Source organism: Pelobates fuscus, chromosome 2 (genome assembly GCF_036172605.1).
Source record: "Pelobates fuscus isolate aPelFus1 chromosome 2, aPelFus1.pri, whole genome shotgun sequence".
NCBI classification, from domain to species: Eukaryota; Metazoa; Chordata; class Amphibia; order Anura; family Pelobatidae; genus Pelobates; species Pelobates fuscus.
This window is the reverse complement of record NC_086318.1, coordinates 430673036-430697229: the sequence shown is the minus strand read 5'-3', so window position 1 is coordinate 430697229 and position 24194 is coordinate 430673036. Positions and strand designations below refer to the sequence as shown.

The 24194-nt window shown below is 42.8% G+C and overlaps 2 protein-coding genes across 2 annotated transcripts in view; both read left to right on the top strand.

Annotated features, from left to right (window-relative positions):
- LOC134587590 (calpain-13-like) overlaps positions 1 to 24194 on the top strand; it is a 242171-nt gene that overhangs the window by 163261 nt on the left and 54716 nt on the right. The window lies entirely within an intron of this gene.
- LOC134587592 (calpain-2 catalytic subunit-like) overlaps positions 440 to 24194 on the top strand; it is a 53249-nt gene continuing 29494 nt past the window's right edge. Inside the window, exons 1-6 of the mRNA XM_063444082.1 lie at positions 440 to 567; positions 2477 to 2751; positions 4271 to 4340; positions 5468 to 5586; positions 18489 to 18622; positions 19343 to 19520. Coding sequence (XP_063300152.1) covers positions 2518 to 2751; positions 4271 to 4340; positions 5468 to 5586; positions 18489 to 18622; positions 19343 to 19520 — 735 coding nt within the window. The 5' untranslated portion in view covers positions 440 to 567; positions 2477 to 2517. The remainder of the gene's footprint in view (positions 568 to 2476; positions 2752 to 4270; positions 4341 to 5467; positions 5587 to 18488; positions 18623 to 19342; positions 19521 to 24194) is intronic.

The window sequence follows — 24194 nt, the reverse complement described above, 5'->3', positions numbered from 1 at the left end:
TAATGTACTTTATTTGAAGAATATTTCTCAAGCTGTACTAGTTTTGTAAAATGATTAAAAACAAAACTGTGAAAAATTGTGCTTTTTAATTTTTTTTACTATTCTTTATATACTTATTGTTGTGTTGTATGAATATCTAGATCTGAAGAAGGATCCTTTAGTCATTTAATAAATTATGTATAATGTGTATAGATGCTCTTAAAGTGAAAGTATCCAATAACAGTTGAACAATCCCATAGTGAAATGCGGTAGTACAGAATGTAAAAGGCTCAGTAACTAAGATGTTAAGAAGCTTTTCTGAAAATTTAAACCACTGCCCTCTAGCAATTCTTGAGAATCGCTAAAACCTGTTCTTTCTGGCCATGGAATTATTTAGTAAAAGTTCTCCGCATAGAATATATAAACAGGAAGATGTCAAATTTTATTTTACACATGTGCATGAAGTTAGCAGCTCACACGCAACGAGAATTTTTGTGTAATCAAAAACTCCAGACAAGAAACTATCGAGTCAACTCAAGATCGGACGCCGAAGACAGTCACATCGGAGACGGGAAAAACATCAGGAAAGTAAGTGTCGTAGAATTAAGTTTAATGCAGAATGCTAGCTCAGCACCTTCACAACAAAAACAAATTACAAGTAGTTCTGTAAATGGCAAAAATTAAGAAAACATATAGGGTTATTCACTGAAGTGAGAATTCAAAGTGAATTTTGAATTAGTTTAAGTTAAAAATAGCCAAACTGGATGCATTCTCCAAGTCAGCTCTGCTCTCAGATAGACAACTTTGTTCTTAAATTTAAAATTTCTCATTTCAGTGAGTAACTCGGATAGCAGATCTAGACAAATTCACTAATCCTACTATAGTTGCAGTTGATTTATTGTAACCTAAATTTCGCTATTCAGACTTTTAGTTTGGAGATAAGTGGATAATATTGACAATCTTGAGTTAGAATCTTCTGCTCCCAGAGGCTTCTTTTATCTTCAATACTGGAAAGGGTAGCTTACTATCCCAGATATTTGACTTGGCAAAAATTCTCCAACTGAGCAATTATGGTCTAATACAGTGGAACCTCAGAACTCGAATGATCCCGTTCTCGAACAATTCGGAAGTCTAACAAAAATTTTGAGTAAAAAATGTCTTAGTGGACAAATGATCTTTGGTACCCAAACATACAACAAAGAGCCATGTCTCATTTTCAAGTTAGACAATTTTTATAAATAATTGCAATGATGGCCAACAGTGGATTTTTAGCAAGTTGAAAGGCAGGAACCACTCAAATAAATCTAAGGTGCTTATTATTAGAGTGATCTCTGCATTTTTAATGCATACATATACATGTAAAATGCTGTAGGGGGTCTTGGAATGGATTCATCAATTTTACATTAGTTCTTATAGGAAATGTTGATTCGGTTCTCGAACACTTTGTGACTTGAACAGCCTTCGGGAACGGATTAAGTTCCTGTTCCGAGGTTTCACTGTATTAGCATTTCTGTTTACATTTCTGGAATGCAAAATAACCATACTCTGCTTATAGGAATGACTACCATCTTTTACACAAATGGCGAGATATTTTGCAAAACATGGATCGAAAAATTAGTTTGAGAACTATCTAGAAATTAACAATTTTCTATGAATAATGTTTTGTCAGGAGTGAAAAATATAATTAAACAACAGTTGAACCTGTCCCAACAGTTTCACAACCATTTTCTGCTTTAAAATGGTCTGTAAGCAGATTTAAGATAAAGCAGAAACGGTGGTCAACTGACAAGTGAAATGCAAGTTTTACACTAAAAAATCGTGAAAGAAATGTAAAATGGAGAATATTTTGAGTTTCTAGCAAGTGAGCTGTCAGTTCTCCACAACTGTAACTTTATTTATTGAAATAACCACTTGTGTTTAATCACGAAACAGTGATCTGTAGTGCATTGGAGGCTGTGCTGTGAAATTTAAACTAAAAAGTTGAGACTATAGCGGGCTTGGAATTATTTTTCTTCTTTCACAACATAATATAACCGTAACCGTAATATTTATGTTTACTTTTATAAAATTTTACATTTGCTAAATGTAGTTTTAAGAGGTTTGCATTTATGTTGAGCTTTGTTTTTTGTCTATTAATGATACTAATAATATCACTTACTTAAGCATACCCCAAATCAGTCTATGTCACAGTCTATTGCAAGAATGATAAAATCATTTCATTTACTGTTTAAACTATTGCCTCCTCTAATTACTACGCAATATTGCACAATCACTACCAGATATCAGGAGACCTAGCCCTGTCCTAAGGTATAGAAAGTGTGTAGGCACTTTGTAGTTATTTTATAGGAAGTGTGTAGACATGTAGTAGCTATTTGATAGGAAATGTGTTGGCACTTTGTAGTTATCTTGTTTGTGCTCTGTCGATGAATACTGTAGTTCTGCATGAGAGTTTAATGCAGCTCTAAGTATACATTTTATTTTTTTCATTTGTACACAGATTAAAAAGTTAAATTTTTCCTTGAGATCTGATATGCTACAATGAACCAATCCAGAGAAAATGGGCAACCTGCTCATCAGGATCTGCGAGGTGTCAAGATGGGAAGTGTGACAAATCCCAGGAGATTTCGAAATCAAGACTTTGAATCTCTAAGAGAAATTAACCTGAAAAACAAAGTGTTATTTGAAGATGAAACATTCCCAGCAAACATGAAAAGTATTGGTCCGAAGCTGGAAAAAGAGTTCAAATCACGTAAAATAGAATGGAAGAGGCCGGTGAGTTTATGACAGATAGAGGTAGCAAAAGACACGGAGGTCTTTGTATTTTCGACCAGTAAAAACAACAAATTATGTTTCTATAGATCAACATATGGTGGTAAAGCCTGAGGAATGCATGGCCTGGTTTTTGGCAATCTTATTGCCCCTATGCTAGATGGTTCACAAAATTAAAACAAAATGGCAGTGTGTTTAATTGTAGTTTGTATAGTCTAAGTCAGGCCATGAAATTGTAAGCTGTTGTATGCCATAACAAGGCAACAGCCAAGATAGACTATTTTTGTGTAACAGAGAAAACATTTGTTCCAGTTCGAATCCGACATTTACGCTAATGAAGAGTTGTGATGTCAGCATAAGATTTGAGGACATTTTTTTCCTTTACCTTAACTTGTCTTACTCTACATAGTTTCAGAGGGCAGCAGACAGTGCAGGCCCCTTTACTGCCAAGGAGAATTAATGATAGGATGCATCTAGCCAGAATTATTCATATACTTGCCTCACTATGGGAACAAAGAAGGTGGGAATATTTATTAGCTTACGCCTTCCCCATTTCACATTCGAGCATTAGGACACATGTCCACTAGGGATGGGCATGGCCCAAAAATTTGGTTCGGTTCGGCATTTCCGAAATTCAGAACTTCGGAAATTCTGAACTTCGGGACTTCGGGACTTTGGGAATTCGGGACTTCGGCAATTCCCTAACAATACCCCTAACACTAACCCTATCCCTAACTGCATCCTAACCCCTAACCCTACCCCTAACCCTAAATCTAACCCTACCCTTAACCCTAAACCTACCCCTTATCATAACCCTATCCATAACCCTAACACTACCCCTAACCCTACCACTACCCCTTACCCTACCCCTAATCCTAACCCTACCACTACACCTAACACTACCCCTAACCCTACCCCTAACCCTACCCCTATTCCAACCCTACCCCTATTCCAACCCTACCCCTAACCCTAACCCTACCCTTACCCCTAACCCTAACCCTATCCCTAAAAAAATACTAATTTTCAAATTATGTAAAAAAAATACACATTTTTTCTCTAGTAAGAAAATGTGTAGAGTGAGTTATGAATTATGTTAGAAACATAGCAAGCTATCAAAAACTCAAGCACAAGTACATGGGATTCCAAAACAGGTGGTGGGGGCTGGGGCGACAATTTGTCTGTCATGTATCAGGATGTGTTTGCGCACACCAAGTACACCCCTTTTGTACGTCTATATTATTTAGCATTGTTTCTCTACACATATTAATAAAGAAATATAGTTTGATATTTCTATACTTAATCAATGTTAACAAAAGTGTCGTTGAGACATTGGATAACTGAACATATTTAGACTACACATGCATGTCTCCACCTTTACTTTATTTTCGTGTGCTTTTCCCTTTTTCGATGGATCTTTGTTTTTAGAGAACATTCTATTTAAGACCGGTTAGTAATTTATTTATTTTTTGGGGGCTTTTTTTCAAATGTATTTCTTTCTTTATTATGTATTTATTTATTGCAGAAACCAAGTGAATGCCCTCGTCTAGTGGTGGATGGTATTTCTTTATTTGACATTATACAAAGTGGACTAGGTAAGAATGATTTCATACAACTGATATGTTCTTATGAATAATATTTATAAAGCAACAACAAATTCCGCAGCTCTGTACAATCGGTGGACTAACAGGCAAGTATTTGTAGCCAGACGAGTTGGACACACAGGAACAGAGGGGTGTGGAGGGACCTGCTCAAATGAAATTATATTCTAGTGGTAGTGGCAACATGTGCAACACATTTGAAACCAATCCATGAATGTTTTTATTAATTTTATTCATTTCTAAATCATACTACAAACTTTTTTTCCTTTACCAAGAACATTCTCCAGACTACGTGCATTTTACCCTAGATTAAGAATTTTTTATTCTATGAACAATCATAACCATTCTACAAACATTCTATATTACACTATTAACATTCTAAACCATACTGCAAATATTCCGTATTACACTATGATTATTCTAAATATTCTGTATTACACTATGATTATTCTAAATATTCTGTATTACACTATGATTATTCTAAATATTCTGTATTACACTATGATTATTCTAAATATTCTGTATTATACTATGAATATTCTAAGCTTACTCCAAACATGCTACATTATATTATGAGCATTCCAACCCATATTACAAACATTCACCATTTCAATTAACATTCTAAACTTACTGCAAACATGCTACATTATATTATGAACATTCTAAACCATACTACAAATATTCTACATTACACTAGGAACATTCTAAACCATTCTACGTTCTCCATTGCAATATGAATATTTTAAACCATACTACTAACATTCTAAATTTCAGTGGAAACATTCTAAACTTACTACAAATATTCTAGATTGTTCTATACTCTACACTCTGAACATACAGCACATATTCTACATGTCACTATGACTAATTCTAAACTTACGTCACACACTGAACATTCTAAACCATACTACAAACATTCTATATTACACTATAAACATTCTAAAGTTATTACAAACGTTCTGCATTGCACTGTGAATATTATAACTCTATCCTACAATATGGTTACTCCATATTAACCCCTTTAAGACACATGACATGTGTGACATGTCGTGATTCCCTTTTATTCCAGAAGTTTGGTCCTTAAGGGGTTAAAAAGCTTCTGACTTTTGTTATTGCAACAGGTGACTGCTGGGTCTTATCAGTTCTTGGGGCTCTCACTTATAAAGAAAACCTGCTGAAGAATATATTCCCGTTAAATCAAGAATATGATCGAAGCTATAGTGGTATCTTCCATTTCCGGGTAATAATAATTTACATTTTCTTTTTACCAAAAAAAATTTGTCCATTAAAAATTACTCACAGAAAAATGATCTCTAGATATCCAGGTAATTTTATGGCAAGACAGGATGCTTTATATTTGCTTTAATCTTCTTTACCGAAACTACCAAATATTTGCCTACTGTCTTTAACCCTTTAAGGACACATGACGGAACTATTCCGTCATGATTCCCTTTTATTCCAGAAGTTGTGTCCTTAAGGGATTAATAGAATGTAGATTATTCGGTCATGTAGGCTACAATAATCCCTAACTGTCAATCCTGCTCTATATAGGTAAATAAATAAAAATAAAACACATAAGCAAGCTCTGAATTTAGAATCCTTGTTCAGTTGAACCCCTCTGTGACCATCATGTACGAAGCATGCACAAATAAATCTGTCTCGATTATCAAAATAATACATTGGACTTTAATATCGACATTCAAAAAGTAAATTCCCATAGTTAAAGGGACACTGTAGGCACCCAGACCACTTCAGCTATTTGAAGTTGTCTGGGTGCATTGACTCTTTTGCACTTAGTGCTGCAATATAAAACATTGTAGTTCCAGAGAATGTTTACATTGCAGCTCTATGTCTGCCCTCTGTGACTGTCTACCAGATAGCCATAAGAGGGCTTTCTGAATTGAGGGCTTCCTGAATCGAAACAGACCTTTGGTCCAGTATCTGACATTGGACAAAAAGAGAACACCCAGTGTCAGATTTTTCCCAATAGCAAAGCATTTATTCAGTGGTTTCCTATAGGGAGGTCTAATGCGCACACAACATTTGCTGTGCATGAGCATTAGCACCCACTCACCATGGGTCGTCGGAAGGGGCGGAGCCAGGACACAGTTCCAAGGGACAGAGGCACTGGGAAAAGGAGAGTAGTATTGTCGCGAACATAAAATTTTCGGTTCGCGAACGGCGAACGCGAACTTCCGCAAACGTTCACGAACCTGCGAACCGGGCGAACCTTCATAAACTTCAATGGGCAGGCGAATTTTAAAACCCACAGGGACTCTTTCTGGCCACAATAGTGATGGAAAAGTTGTTTCAAGGGGACTAACACCTGGACTGTGGCATGCTGGAGGGGGATCCATGGCAAAACTCCCATGGAAAATTACACGGTTGATGCAGAGTCTGAGTTTTAATCCATAAAGGGCATAAATCACCTAACATTCCTAAATCACAATGGATATGGATTGACACCTGACATATGACATATTGCCACCTTGATATATGGATTGACACCTGTCCTCAGAGACCCTGATACACACTGAAACAGAGCAGAATAGGGACTGTTCCCCCTACATAGGGTCACTTGGCAGATATGGATTGACACCTGTCCTCAGGGACCCTGATAAACACTGACACAGAGCAGAATAGGGACTGTTACTCCTACATAGGGTCACTTTGCAGATATGGATTGACACCTGTCCTCAGGGACCTTGATACACACTAACACAGAGCAGAATAGGGACTGTTCCCCCTACATAGGGTCACTTGGCAGATATGAATTGACACCTGTCCTCAGGGACCCTGTTACACACTGACACAGAGCAGAATACGGACTGTTCCCCCTACATAGGGTCACTTGGCAGATTTGGATTGACACCTATCCTAAGGATCCCTGATACACACTGACACAGAGCAGAATAGGGACTGTTCCTCCTACATTGGGTCACTTGGCAGATATGGATTGACACCTGTCCTCAGGGACCCTGATACACACTGACACAGAGCAGAATAGGGACTGTTCCCCCTACATAGGGTCACTTGGCAGATATGGATTGACACCTAACCTAAGGATCCCTGATAAACACCGACACAGAGCAGAATAGGGACTGTTTCCCCTGCATAGGGTCACTTGGCAGATATGGATTGGCACCTGTCCTCAGGGACCCTGATACCCACTGACACAGAGCAGAATAGGGACTGTTCCCCCTACATAGGGTCACTTGGCAGATATGGATTGACACCTGTCCTCAGGGACCCTGATACACACTGACACAGAGCAGAATAGGGCCTGTTCCCCCTACATAGGGTCACTTGGTAGATATGGATTGACAGCTAACCTAAGGATCCCTGATACACACTGACACAGAGCAGAATAGGGACTGTTCCCCCTATATAGGGTCACTTGGCAGATATGGATTGACACCTGTCCTCAGGGACCCTGATACACACTGACACAGAACAGAATAGGGACTGCTCCTCCTACATAGGGTCACTTGGCAGATATGGATTGACACCTATCCTAAGGATCCCTGATACACACTGACACAGAGCAGTATACGGACTGTTCCCCCTACATAGGGTCACTTGGCAGATTTGGATTGACACCTATCCTACGGATCCCTGATACACACTGACACAGAGCAGAATAGGGACTGTTCCCCCTACATTGGGTCACTTGGCAGATATGGATTGACACCTGTCCTCAGGGACCCTGATACACACTGACACAGAGCAGAATAGGGACTGTTCCCCCTACATAGGGTCACTTGGCAGATATGGATTGACACCTAACCTAAGGATCCCTGATACACACTGACACAGAGCAGAATAGGGACTGTTTCCCCTACATAGGGTCACTTGGCAGATATGGATTGACACCTGTCCTCAGGGACCCTGATACACACTGACACAGAGCAGAATAGGGACTGTTCCCCATACATAGGGTCACTTGGCAGATATGGATTGACACCTGTCCTCAGGGACCCTGAAACACACTGACACAGAGCAGAATAGAGACTGTTCCCTGTCCACAGAGACCATGATACACACTGACACAGAGCAGAATAGAGACTGTTCCCCGTCCAAAGAGACCATGATACACACTGACACAGAGCAGAATAGAGACTGTTCCCCCTACATAGGGTCACTTGGCAGGTATGGATTGACACCTGTCCTCAAAGCCCCTGATACACACTGACACAGAGCAGAATAGAGACTGTTCCCTGTCCACAGAGACCATGATACACACTGACACAGAGCAGAATAGAGACTGTTCCCCGTCCACAGAGACCATGATACACACTGACACAGAGCAGAATAGAGACTGTTCCCTGTCCACAGAGACCATGTTACACACTGACACAGAGCAGAATAGGGACTGTTCCCCCTACAGAGGGTCACTTGGCAGGTATGGATTGACACCTGTCCTCAAAGCCCATGATACACACTGGGGGGAGCTATTGTCCTCCCCAACCCCTGCGCGGTGGGTGGGGGCCATAAATCACAATGGGGGGGCCTACTTTCCTCCCCCCCGGCCCCCATCCCTGCGCGGTGGGTGGGGGGCATAAATCACAATGGGACGGACCTACTGATAGGAGTGGAGTATTGTTCATATCAGTTTAATACCTTCCGCGTCTCCTATCAGTGGACGTGTATATGACAGCCATTTTAGGAACCGCACACCTGGGACCCGAGCAAGGTCACCTCGTTCAAGCTGCTCTGGTTCCTTGATGAGCCAGCTGCCCGTGAGTTAACATGTCCCGTGGAGAAGCACTCTGTCCTGTAAAGTCTCACCACAAAAAAATTAAATAAATAACAGCACTCGGAGTGGTGAGTTTAGTAAATGATCATATCAGTTTAATGCCTTCTGCGTCTCCTATCAGTGGACATGTATATGGCAGCCATTTTAGGAACCGCACACCTGGGACCCGAGCAAGGTCACCTCTTCAACAGGCGACAAGATTTGGCCCTGTAAAACTCTCCTGGATATTATGTACAATTTCTATGGATATGGCATTGATTTATGTAACAGGGAGATGGAAGAAGATGCTTGGTCGGTCCTCTTACTTGAAATTTGGGGCACTGCGCGGGCAAGCTAATGTGCCACCAGATAGGATTGGTGAGTTTAGTATTGTTCTGATCAGTTTAATACCTTCCGCGTCTCCTATCAGTGGACGTGTAAATGGCAGCGATTTTTAATTGTGGAATCACCTCCCCTTTTTAGGCCAAGGTGGGCAGATGCTTAGACCACTGGTATATTGGTGCCATCTTGGAGGATTTTTTTTGGTTTGGTTTTTGAAGCCACAGTGCTGCACCAGTGGGCCTTAAAATTAGGCATGTACACATGCCTGAAAAATTTGGTATTGTTGCAGCCGCTGCTGTAGCAGCTGCCAGAAAAATTGATGTTTGTTTCACAGGCAGAAAGTGCCCTAAAACATGGCGGCTTGAACCCTAGTTGGTGGCGGATAAGTCACGCAAGTCAAACGTCATTCAGAGCTAAAATACAACAGTGTGTGGACCATTTTTAGCCCAAGGCAGCTCATCTCATCAGGCCTTTTTTAATCGAATGTATCGCCCAGTGTCAGTCCCTTCGGGATCCATCCCTCATTCATCTTAATAAAGGTGAGGTAATCTAGACTTTTTTGACCTAGGCGACTTCTCTTCTCAGTGACAATACCTCCTGCTGCACTGAAGGTCCTTTCTGACAGGACACTTGAAGCGGGGCAGGCCAGAAGTTCTATCGCAAATTGGGATAGCTCAGGCCACAGGTCAAGCCTGAACACCCAGTAGTCAAGGGGTTCATTGCTCCTCAGAGTGTCGATATCTGCAGTTAAGGCGAGGTAGTCTGCTACCTGTCGGTCGAGTCGCTCTCTGAGGGTGGATCCCGAAGGGCTGTGGCGATGCATAGGACTTAAAAAGGTCCGCATGTCCTCCATCAACAACACGTCTTTAAAGCGTCCTGTCCTTGCCGGCGTGGTCGTGGGAGGAGGAGGAGGATGACTTCCACCTCTCCCCCTGTTAGATTCCCGTTGTGCTGTGACATCACCCTTATACGCTGTGTAAAGCATACTTTTTAATTTATTTTGCAAATGCTGCATCCTTTCTGACTTGTTGTAATTCGGTAACATTTCCGCCACTTTCTGCTTATACCGGGGGTCTAGTAGCGTGGACACCCAGTACAGGTCGTTCTCCTTCAGCCTTTTTATACGAGGGTCCCTAAACAGGCAGGACAGCATGAAAGACCCCATTTGCACAAGGTTGGATGCCGAGCTACTCATTTCCCGTTCCTCCTCCTCACTGATGTCATTGAAGGTATGTTCTTCCCCCCAGCCACGTACAACACCACGGGTACCAGATAGGTGACAACGAGCACCCTGGGATGCCTGTTGTGTTTGGTCTTGCTCCTCCTCCTCAAAGCTACAATCCTCCTCTGACTCCTCTTCCTCACAATCCTCTTCCAGCGTTGCCGCAGGTCCAGCAAGCGATGCTGATAAGGCTGTTTCTGGTGGTGATGGTTACCACAACTCTTCCTCTTCCTCTTCACGCTCATCTACAGCCTGATCCAGCACTCTTCGCAGGGCACGCTCCAGGAAGAAAACAAATGGTATGATGTCGCTGATGGTGCCTTCGTTGCGACTGACTAGGTTTGTCACCTCCTCAAAAGGACGCATGAGCCTACAGGCATTGCGCATTAGCGTCCAGTAAGGTGGCAAAAAAATTCCCAGCTCCCCAGAGGCTGTCCTAGCACCCCGGTCACACAAATATTCATTAACAGTTTTTTGTTGTTGCAGCAGGCGGTCGAACATTAGGAGTGTGGAATTCCAACGTGTAGGGCTGTCGCAAATCAAGCGCCTCACTGGCATATTGTTTCGCCGCTGGATATCGGCAAAGTGAGCCATGGCCGTGTAGGAACACCTGAAATGGACACACACCTTCCTGGCCTGCTTCAGGTCGTCCTGTAAGCCTGTGTACTTATGCACAAAGCGTTGTACGATCAGATTACACACATGTGCCATGCACGGCACATGTGTCAACTTGCCCAACTTCAATGCCGCTATCAAATTCTTTCCGTTGTCACACACCACTTTGCCGATATCCAGTTGCTGCGGAGTCAGCCACTTTTCCACCTGTGCGTTCAGGGCGGACAGGAGTGCTTGTCCGGTGTGACTCTCTGCTTTCAAGCAAGTCAAACCCAAGACGGCGTGACACTGCCGTATCCGGGATGTGGAATAGTTCCTGGGGAGCTGGGGGGGTGCCGTTGATGTGGAGCAAGACGCAGCAGCACAAGAGGACTCAGCCGAGGAGGTTATGGAAGAGGATGGAGTAGGAGGAGTAGAGGAGGTGGCAGCAGGACTGCCTGCAATTCGTGGCGGTGTCACCAACTCCTCTGCAATGCCACGCATTCCTTGCTTGTCAGCCGTCAGCAGGTTTACCCAATGCGCAGTGTAGGTGATATACTGCCCTGACCATGCTTTGCAAGCCAGGTATCAGGGGTCAGATGGACCCTTGTCCCAACACTGTGTGCCAGACATGCCATTACTTCCTTTTGCACAATCGAGTACAGGTTGGGGATTGCCTTTTGTGAAAATAAATTTTGTCCGGGTACCTTCCACTGCGGTGTCCCAATAGCCACAAATTTTTTGAACGCCTCAGACTCCACCAGCTTGTATGGTAAAAACTGGTGGGCTAATAGTTCAGACAAGCCAGCTGTCAGACGCTGGGCAAGGGGGTGACTTTATGACATTGGCTTCTTACGCTCAAACATGTCCTTGACAGACACCTGACTGTGGGCAGATGAGCGGGAACTGCTCAAGGCGAGAGACGGAGGGGCGGATGGTTGAGAGGGGGCAAGGAGGACAGCAATGGTTGACGTGGCTGAAGATGCTGGACCAGGAGGAGGATGGTGGATTTGAGTTTGTGTGCTGCTTGTACTCATGTGTTGATCCCATAGGCGTTTGTGATGTGTGATCATGTGCCTACGCAAAGCAGTTGTACCTAGTTGGGTGTTGGAGTTCCCACGACTCAGTTTCTTTTGGCACAGGTTGCAAATGGCATCACTGTTGTCAGAGGCAGACACACAAAAAAAATGCCACACTGCTGAGCTCTGCAATGACGGCATTCTGGTGGTGGACACAGCATGCGTTGATTGGCGTGCTGTCGAGCTGACCCCGGGTGCCGATGCATGCTGTCTGACTGTGCCACTAGCTCCTTGAGACGACTTCCCCCTGCTTCCAACTCGTCTCCTCCTCCTCTCTGTCTCCCCATCTGAACTTTCGCCCTGTTCTTCTTCTTGCCGAGCGAGCACCCACGTGACATCCATGGATGCATCATCATCATCAACCGCTTCACTTGTATCTGACAACTCAGCAAAGGAAGCAGCAGCGGGTACAACATCATCATCACACCGTACGTCCATGTGTGTAATGCTGCCTGACTGAGACATATCCCTGTTATCTACATCCTCTGGCAATAATGGTTGCGCATCCCTCATTTCTTCAAACGGATGTGTAAATAACTCCTCTGACAGATAAAATGAAGCGGCTGTGGTGCTAGTGTTGGTAATGGCGGCAGGCGGGTGAGTGGTATCGTGATAGGTGCCCGAAGCTAAGCTGGAGGCGTATGGTGCGTCAAGGTTCCAAGCGGAAGCTGTAGAAGATTGGGTGTCCTGTGTTAGCCAGTCAACTATGTCCTCAGAACTTTTCAAGTTCAGGGTACGTGGCCTCTGAAAATTGGGCATTATTCTAGGGCAAAAGGGAATCACAGCACCACGACCATGACGGCCCCTACGGGGTGGCCTGCCTCTGCCTGTCATTTTTTTTTGGATTAGAGGTACTATGCGTGCAAGCTACTGTGAGACCAGATATGAGTGGCAATGTGCACTTGCAGAGGCTGGCAGAGTAGACGCTGTAGGCTTGACACACCCGCTTGAAGACAAGTAACTGCTATTCAATCTATAACATTGAAAAAAGTTTTTGGGTTTTAAATGCACGCTATTGTGACACCAGATATGAGTGGCAATGTGCACTTGCAGAGGTTGGCAGAGTACACGCTGTAGGCCTGAAACCCGCTTGCAGACAAGTAACTGCTATTCAATCTATAACAGTGAAAAAAGTTTTTTGGTTTTAAATGCACGCTATTGTGACACCAGATATGAGTGGCAATGTGCACTTGCAGAGGTTGGCAGAGAACACGCTGTAGGTCTGACACCCGCTTGAAGACAACTAACTGCTATTCAGTCTATAACAGTGAAAAAAGTTTTTGGGTTTTAAATGCACGCTATTGTGACACCAGATATGAGTGGCAATGTGCACTTGCAGAGGTTGGCAGAGTACACGCTGTCGGCCTGAAACCCGCTTGCAGACAAGTAACTGCTATTCAATCTATAACAGTGAAAAACTTTTTTGGTTTTAAATGCACGCTATTGTGACACCAGATATGAGTGGCAATGTGCACTTGCAGAGGTTGGCAGAGTACACGCTGTAGGCCTGACACCCGCTTGAAGACAACTAACTGCTATTCAGTCTATAACAGTGAAAAAAGTTTTTGGGTTTTAAATGCATGCTATTGTGACACCAGATATGAGTGGCAATGTGCCCTTGCAGAGGTTGGCAGAGTACACGCTGTAGGCCTGAAACCCGCTTGCAGACAAGTAACTGCTATTCAATCTATAACAGTGAAAAACGTTTTTTGGTTTTAAATGCACTCTATTGTGACACCAGATATGAGTGGCAATGTGCACTTGCAGAGGTTGGCAGAGTACACGCTGTAGGCCTGACACCCGCTTGAAGACAACTAACTGCTATTCAGTCTATAACAGTGAAAAATTTTTTTTGGTTTTAAATGCATGCTATTGTGACACCAGATATGAGTGGCAATGTGCACTTGCAGAGGTTGGCAGAGTACACGCTGTAGGCCTGACACCCGCTTGCAGACAAGTAACTGCTATTCAATCTATAACAGTGAAAAAAGTTTTTTGGTTTTAAATGCATGCTATTGTGACACCAGATATGAGTGGCAATGTGCACTTGCAGAGGTTGGCAGAGTACACGCTGTAGGCCTGACACCCGCTTGAAGACAACTAACTGCTATTCAGTCTATAACAGTGAAAAAAGTTTTTGGGTTTTAAATGCACGCTATTGTGACACCAGATATGAGTGGCAATGTGCACTTGCAGAGGTTGGCAGAGTACACGCTGTAGGCCTGACACACCCGCTTGAAGACAACTAACTGCTATTCAATCTATAACAGTGAAAAAAAGTTTTTGGGTTTTAAATGCACGCTATTGTGACACCAGATATGAGTGGCACTGTGCACTGGCAGAGGTTGGCAGAGTACACGCTGTAGGTCTGACACCCGCTTGAAGACAACTAACTGCTATTCAGTCTATAACAGTGAAAAAAGTTTTTGGGTTTTAAATGCACGCTATTGTGACACCAGATATGAGTGGCAATGTGCACTTGCAGAGGTTGGCAGAGTACACGCTGTCGGCCTGAAACCCGCTTGCAGACAAGTAACTGCTATTCAATCTATAACAGTGAAAAACTTTTTTGGTTTTAAATGCACGCTATTGTGACACCAGATATGAGTGGCAATGTGCACTTGCAGAGGTTGGCAGAGTACACGCTGTAGGCCTGACACCCGCTTGAAGACAACTAACTGCTATTCAGTCTATAACAGTGAAAAAAGTTTTTGGGTTTTAAATGCATGCTATTGTGACACCAGATATGAGTGGCAATGTGCCCTTGCAGAGGTTGGCAGAGTACACGCTGTAGGCCTGAAACCCGCTTGCAGACAAGTAACTGCTATTCAATCTATAACAGTGAAAAACGTTTTTTGGTTTTAAATGCACTCTATTGTGACACCAGATATGAGTGGCAATGTGCACTTGCAGAGGTTGGCAGAGTACATGCTGTAGGCCTGACACCCGCTTGAAGACAACTAACTGCTATTCAGTCTATAACAGTGAAAAAAGTTTTTTGGTTTTAAATGCATGCTATTGTGACACCAGATATGAGTGGCAATGTGCACTTGCAGAGGTTGGCAGAGTACACGCTGTAGGCCTGACACCCGCTTGCAGACAAGTAACTGCTATTCAATCTATAACAGTGAAAAAAGTTTTTTGGTTTTAAATGCATGCTATTGTGACACCAGATATGAGTGGCAATGTGCACTTGCAGAGGTTGGCAGAGTACACGCTGTAGGCCTGACACCCGCTTGAAGACAACTAACTGCTATTCAGTCTATAACAGTGAAAAAAGTTTTTGGGTTTTAAATGCACGCTATTGTGACACCAGATATGAGTGGCAATGTGCACTTGCAGAGGTTGGCAGAGTACACGCTGTAGGCCTGACACACCCGCTTGAAGACAACTAACTGCTATTCAATCTATAACAGTGAAAAAAAGTTTTTGGGTTTTAAATGCACGCTATTGTGACACCAGATATGAGTGGCACTGTGCACTGGCAGAGGTTGGCAGAGTACACGCTGTTGGCCTGATACACAGACACTTGCAGACAACTAACTGCTATTCAATATATTACAGTGAAAAAAAGTTTTGGGGTTTTTAAATGCACTCTATTGTGCCACCAGATATGAGTGGCACTGTGCACTGGCAGAGTAAACGCTGTTGGCCTGACACACAGACGCTTGCAGACAACTAACTGCTATTCAATCTATAACAGTGAAATCATTTTTTTTTTATTAAATGCACGCTATTGTGACACCAGATATGAGTGGCACTGTGCACTGGCAGAGGTTGGCAGAGTACACGCTGTAGGCCTGACACACAGACGCTTGCAGACAACTAACTGCTATTCAATCTATGACATTGAAAAAAAATGTTTTGTTTTTAAATGCAAGCTATTGTGACACCAGATATGAGTGGTGGCACTGGGCAAGTGAGCACAGTATCCACTGTGAGCCTGACACAGAAGCTGGCAGGCAGGCAGGCAACTGCAAATAGATTACACAAGAAAAAAAAAGCAGCCTGATGTTATAGCCCTAAAAAGGGCTTTTTGGGGTGCTGTCCTTACAGCAGAGATCAGATGAGTCCTTCAGGACTGTAGTGGACACTGAATAAACTAACCTAGCTATACATTTCCCTATCAAATGAGCAACAGCTACACTTTCCCTCCTCTATCTAAGAATGCAGCTTCAGAATGAATCTAATATGGATGCTGTACAGGAGGTGGGAGGGTCTGGAAGGGAGGGTCTGCTGCTGATTGGCTGGAATGTGTCTGCTGAGTGTGAGGCACAGGGTCAAAGTTTAGTCAATGATGACGAATAGGGGGCGGATCAAACCGCGCATGTGTTCGCCCGCCGTGGCGAACACAAACACGCTATGTTCGCCGGGAACTATTCACCAGCAAACAGTTCGGTACATCACTAAAGGTGAGTAAATACCAGGTGGGGGGCGTGAGGGAGGGGGGAGGCAGGGGGAGCGATAGTGCCAGGAATACAGCTTTGTATTTGTGGCACTTTAGTATCCCTTTAATACAAATGTACAAAATGAATTCAGAAAAAGTGTCAATAGTTACTTCACTAGTCAAACATCTCTAACCATGGCAATGGTCTTTCACACTCTGCTTTACTGACGAGTTTTAATGGTGTTTTGTTTTTTAGTTTGGTTATCCCATCATTCTTATGTTATTGTCTAAAATGCATGTAGAAAAATACAATATTTCTTAAACAGACTCCCCCTCTTTTTTTAAAACATTTTTTTAATTGTTTCTGATTTTTTAAATATGCCTAGGTGTGAACAATTCACAATTGGATGCATCATCAAGGTATACAATATAATCATCAGTGGTAAAAAAAAGAGTTTAACAGTATATCAGATACAAGGGTTACAGAAAGCAGTGAGGTCATATGTTATACATAGTAAATATTGTTGTTTTCTGTTATATACATTGCAAAACACATCAGCCCTGTAAGCCAGGTTGAGTGTACAGATATAGGGTAACCTGTGTCGAGTTCGTTTGGAACTATTGTTTGTTTAGTGAAGTTACGGGATATGATAATTATTGTTATAATTATTGTTTGTTTAGTGAAGTTAAGGGATGTGAGCAGTAAGGATGTTTCGTCTTTGTAGGCGGTATAAATCCCCATTTACACTTACTAAAGGAAAGGAAGCAAGGTGGGTGGGTCCATCTTAGTAGAGATACCCTCTGAGAGTTCCATCCCTGCTGGAGTATGCAGGTTTTGCACTTGTGCCAGTTGGGCTGCCTGTTAGTAGTTCCAGAAATTGGGTAGACCCAGTCCCTCATTTTCTTGTGGTCTGTACAGTGTGGGCCATTTAATCCTGTCTTTATTCCCTGCCCATATGAATTTGTCTCTTTGGGGTTATTGCAGTGTTTTGAAATCTGTCCTTGAAATAGGGATGTGGAGGGCCTGTATATTTCAATTTTTGAAAGGAAATGGATAGGTCTGTTGTAGTTCTGCAGCCATTTCAGTAGGGAGATGAATTGGACGTGCCTCAGTTTTACCCAGGTTTGTATCCCGACCAGACTCCCCCTCTTTGACTGCCATTGACAATTAAGTACTTGTGACAGGATTCCATACCATCAGTATGTAGGTGCTAACTGGGATCAGTAATGAAAGAAACCAAGATTCAGAGGGGAAGTGGAGTTGTCTACACAGGTGCATTCTTGTTATATAATAATGTAAACATATTGTTATAGAGACACTCTGCTGCCCAAATACATTAAAAGAATATCTCTTAAGTAGATACATCGTCAAAGAAAACATGCCCAATCACAGACTTCCCAATGCAACTCAATGATAAGATGCTCTGGGCAATAGCTGCCTCCACTGAGCTAACCAAACCAGGAAGTAACCGAACTGGTTGTCTGATTGACAGCCAGGGGGGTGTAACAAGGTTAATCTACAAAAGTGTCAATTTCCATTGAAATTTGCACTTTTTGTAAAATGATCAAAAAGGACATACTTTTCCAACATTAAGCATTTCAGCAAGAGAAAGTGCTTTAGGTGTTTGGAGTGTTTCTTTAATGCTACGTTTTAGGTGATAGATGCAGTTTGATAAATGCCCAAAATGCTTTCTGGTATATGGAAGTGTATATTAAACTGCCTTCAAAGCCACACCTGCTGTATTTGTTTGGAATATAATAAAAACGTTCTTCTCTTTTTCAGTTCTGGAGTTTTGGTGAGTGGTGGGATGTCGTAGTCGATGACAGGCTGCCATATTTAGATGGAAAACATTTATCTGCTAGACCATCAACTGAAAATGAATTATGGCCTTGCCTTTTGGAGAAAGCCTATGCAAAGTAATTTCTTCATTTATTGAGAAAATGTTGGGGTCTTTTCAATAAACCTGGTGCATGACGCTTTCTCCTCCACTGTGAGATTTTCTTGGACTACAAATCTCATACATTTCTGTCTACTATGACTGAATTATAGAGCTGTAGTTCAACAGTCTGGAGGGCACAGTTAGATATCTTTGAATTAATTCCTCATTTTTTGTACACAGGTTGCAGATATGTATATCCATAAAAATAAAGTTAAAATGTCCCATAATCAAAGCAATACTGTTGTTAATTTAAAAAAAAATAATAATCACATAATTAAAAACAGCATAGTGGCTTATAGAATCACATAAACAGTATAAATGAGCCATTTTGTTTATTTACAAATTTGTAATAACTTGTTATTAAACAAAATTAATATTTTATTATATTGTTTAGCTCTATTATTTTGTAAATTTAAGCAGGATTTTTTTTTTTTTTTTATTTAATTGTTTTCCATTGTGAAACAATGGTTGTTGAGTTAAAATTCAACAGTTAGTGGCTCAGTTACCCAATGACATGAATCTATGTCATCCACATATTGAGACTGGTTGGTACACCAAGAATAAAATACAAAAAGTTTCATCCAGAAATTAATCAGCCGTGCATTAACAGTATTTTTACACACTTGGAAAAAACCCACAGGTTGGAATAAAATAATTTTTTCCTGAAAATGTACATTTAGTAACTCTTTTTTTTCAGGCTCCTCGGATCATATCAAAACTTGCATTTTGGAGTACCTGCAGAAGCCTTTACAAACTTTACCGGTGGACTGGCGATGTCATTTGAATTGAAAAGTGATATTGAGCTACCTGACCTGTTTCACATGATTAAATATGCGTGTCTAGAGACCGTCATGATATGCACCACAAAAATTAAGGTAACATATTCAGATAAATGCACATAGTAAAGAACTATTGATAATATCTGGTTCAGTGGTGGAGCTAGTATAGAGAGGGCCCTGGTGCAAGAAATGTTTTGCCCTGCCCCCTCCAGTGCATACACAGACAGACACACACACTGACAGACTCACAGACACCGATGCACACACCGACACATACACACACAGATACACATATGGACACAATCACACACACACACTTACAAACAAATGCACACATACATATAATTTTTAATTTTTATGATTTTAGCCACCCTCCTCTTAACGTACATTTTCATATATAGGAGGATGGCTTCCTTGGGCGTCATCTCTCGTTCCCTAGATTTACTGGCCTCAACAGAAACATGGCTATCCCCCTCGGGCACTGCTACCCGTGCATCTTTATCCTTTGGTGGTCTTCAACTTACCCACAACCCAAGACACTCTGAATGTAAAGGTGGTGGTGTATAGTTTCTCCTCTCACCTCACTGCTCCTTCAAACCTCTACCCTCCCCCCCTTCCCTCTCTTTCCCATCATTTAAAATTAATTTGATTTGCCTTTTCAAACCCTTCTCAGCTAACATTACCGTTATTTATCACCCCCATGGTTCCACATTCCTCTTTGTTAACCACTTTGCTGCCTGGCTATCCTACTTCCTCTCTTCTAAAATGCCATCCCTAATTCTCGGGGACTTCAATATTCCCATTAACCTACCTTAGCAGCCTCTAAACTACTTTCAATTATTTCCTCCCTCGGGCTATCACAGTGAGCTAATTATCCCACCCAGGTAGCTGGCAATACCCTCAACCTCATTTTCTCCTATGCATGTACAGTATCTAATATCTGCAACACTACATTTCCTCTCTCTGATCACCACCTCTTATAATTTGCTCTCAAGTACCCCCTCACTCAACAACCTCAGCCTAACCCCCCTCAACTCAGGAGGGACCATAATTCTATAAACCTCCAGCAGCTGTCAACTGATATTGATTCACAACTGCTATCCATCCCTTCCCTCTCCTGTCCCTCACTGGCCATCTCCACATATAACACTATCCTCATCTCTGCCTTGAACGCTGCAGCCCCGCTCCAAACATGCACCTCCAGGAGGACATGCTCCCAACCGTGGCATACTAAATCAACACACTACCTGCAAAGATGCTCCCGTTGTGCAGAACGCTCCTGGAGGAAGTCTCGCACCCAGGCAGACTATCTACATTATAGATTCATATTGTGTTCATACAGCGCAGCCCTTGCCCTCGCCAAACAGTCATACTTTTCCTCTCTCATAAGTTCATGCTCCCGCAATCCCAGGTGTCTCTTTGACACCTTTAACTCTCTTCTTCGCCCTGCTGTGGCCACTCCCCAAACGAACCTTACAGCCAAAAGCTTTGCATGCTACTTTACCGACAAGATTGAATAGCTAAGGAAAGAATTCTCCCCACCTTGCAATTCTATTTCTCAATCACATGTAGATCATGCCTTTCCTACCCTTCAGACTTTCTCCCCGGCTACTGAACAAGAGGTAGCTGCGCTTCTCCTTTCCTCTCGCCCAACCACTTGTCTGCTCGATCCAGACCCATCTCACCTTATCAGATCTCTCTCCCGTTGTCTTGTGCCTTCCTTAACACACATCTTCAACTGATCTCTCTCATCTGGCATTGTTCCTGCTGACCGTAAACATGCCACTGTAGTACCTATCCTGAAAAAAACATCTCTTCACCCGTCCTCCCCCTCTAACTATCGTCCCATATCCCTGCTCCCTTTTTCCTCAAAGCTTCAAAGCTAATGTGTTAAGGAAAGACTTCTCTTTACCCATATGTCTCGCTTCCTCAATTCAAACTCTCTCCTTGACCCTCTTCAATCTGGCTTCCATCCTCTCCACTCTACTGAGACTGCTCTAAAAGTTACTAACGACCTAATCGCAGCTAAATCCAAAGGCCACTACTCCATACTATTTCTTTATGACCTTTCTGCTGCCTTTGACACCATTGATCATGCTCTCCTTCTTCAAGCTCTTCAATCACTCGGTCTCTGTGATTCTGTCCTCTCGTGGTTTTCCTCTTATTTTTTCAAATGCTCATTCAGTGTCTCCTTTTCTAAAACCTCCTCCCCTCATCCTGTCTCATTTGGAGTCCCTCAAGCCTCTGTCCTTGGTCCCCTTCTATTTTCTCTTATACTGCCTCTCTTGGCAAGCATAATACCTCTTTTGGATTCCACTGCCACCTGTACGCTGATGACACCCAGATATATCTCTCCTCCCCGGACCTCTCCCCTGCCATCCTACAACGTGTCACTGCTTGCCTTTCTTCCATCGCTGACTGGATGTCCTCCCGCTTTCTGAAACTTAACCTCTCTAAAACTGAGCTCCTTGTCTTTCCTCCTCCTAATGCTGATTGTGACAAAGTGCCCTTCGCCACTTTGTCCTGGAGAGGCCTGCTTGCCTGCCTCCTCCCCTGCGACTATGGCCCTGGAAGATTGGGCCCTTTAAAAACAGTATTCGGCCCTAACAGAGTGCATGTCACTCATTCTGGCCCTTTAAATACAGTGGGGTCATTCGGTACTTGCCCTGTGTGGGCGGTGATACCCCAGATAGCTATGCCATGGAGCCTATTCATATAATGAAAGACTATGGGAAAGACTTTAGCTCCATGGCAATTGAACTGTATGAATAGGATCTGCGCGCTATTCGGTAGTTTTGTGCGCTCAGATCCCAGCTATCTGGGGATATGTGAAATGTCTGTGTGTTATGTGTAAAAGGGGACTTTATGTATTTTGAAGTGTTTTATGTCTTTTTGCAACCATGTGCTCAATGGTTTACTTGGATTACTTCTCCAGGAGAGAGGGCTCTGTAAAACCGGTCTAAGCCGGAAAGCCATGCTTCATTTAGTCACAAAGGACGTTCCCTTAACTTTTGAACCCCTGGTCTGATTCGTGCCATTTTTTAATATGTTGTTCCCCTGGATGGATTGATTATAAAAATTTAAGTTTTATTCATGTACTATGTAAAATCATAAAGTTATAAAAATGTATAAAAATGTGTACGTTTTAGCTTTGAGATAATTGAGTAGATATAGAAGGAAACTCAATTATCTCCCAAGCAGAGGGGAGGGAAACTGTGGACTGTACTATTATGTTATTGGTTGTTTCATACCTCCCCCTGGGTGTGTTCTGTTTGTACCTGACTGTAATAAAAACCAGGCTGGGTGTGCCAGCACCTCAGTTCTTCTTGACCCTTCAAAACGTAGCCTCGTCTCGTTATTGGAGGGAATTGCTGTATCACACTGGGGATTGCTATGCTCTGCATATTCCCCTCAGCTTTAATCACTTAGCTCTTTTAAGAGCTTGTTCCGGATACGCTCTCTTGGAGGAGAGGTCTTCCCCACACGGTCTTGGAGGACAGAAACTGATCCAGGGTGGAAGGAAGACAGCGCGGCTCCAGTTAAGCTACGGCGGTTGTGGAGTGTGCAGTGGTTGTGGTGTCCAGTGCGGTGCTTGTGGTCCTCGGCACAAGCTAGGAAGCGTCCATCAACGGAGGGTACTCGGTCGGAGTACACGGAGCTCCGTTACACTGATCCTCCTCTTTCGCTCTCCCTTCAAGTTAGTGGTATCCACATAAGTCCATCCTTGCAAGTGTCTTGGCGTCATACTTGATTCTGTCCTCACCCCTGAGCTTCACATCCAGTATGTTGCCAAATCCTGTAGACAACATCTTAAAAACATAGCCCGCATCCAACCCTTTCTTACGCAAGATGCTACCAAGGAGCATGTCCATGCTCTAGTAATTTCCTGCATGGATTATTGTAACCCTCTCCTAATTAGTCTTCCCAAAAGCCATTTGCCCCTCCACAGTCTGTAATGAATGCTGCCGCCAGATTGATCTTCCTCTCTAGTTGGTCTTCACACCTCACCCCTCTGTCAGTCCTTACATTGGCTTCCTGTATCCTATAGGAGTCAATTCAAAGTGCTAACCCATACCTATAAAGCACTGAACAATTCTAGCCCCTCTTATATCCCTTCATAGATCCATAGGTATGCCCCTTCTCGGTCTCTCCGCTTTGCCCGTGACCTTCTCCTGTACGCTGCTCGCACCCGTATAGCCAACTCACGCTTGCAGTACTTCTCACTGGCGGCTCCTTTCCTATGGAAGAAGTGCCTTAGAAGGGTGGTAGACCTTCTAAATTAGGTAGATGTTTCTATTTGGGGGGTGAGATAGGCAGACCATTTCCGCCCCCCTCCCCCCGCCACATCGCAGGCCCTGTAGCTTTCCCAAAATGCCTGCATGGTCTGTCTGTGAGTGTGTCAGTGAATGTGTGAGTATGTGAGTCTGTGAGTGTGTTATTTAATGTGTGAGTGTGTATGTCAGTAAGTGAGTGTGTCTGTGTGTGTGTGTCTGTCAGTTAATGTGTGTGTGTCTGTCAGTGAATGTGTGTGTCTGTCTGTGAATGTCTGTCAAATCAGTGCTCCCCCCCAACCCCCCTAAATATGAATCCTAGAGACGCCACTGTTAGCAAGAAGTGGATGACTCCGGGAATCAGCTGTGCAAGTTCTTAGAATTTAAGAAAGGAGTCAGTGCTGCAGGGTTTTATCATTTCCATTCTCATCATAAAATCACAATAAAATCCTGAGGGTGCATTCTCAGGTTAGCCTGTCATTTGAAATTTACGTTATGT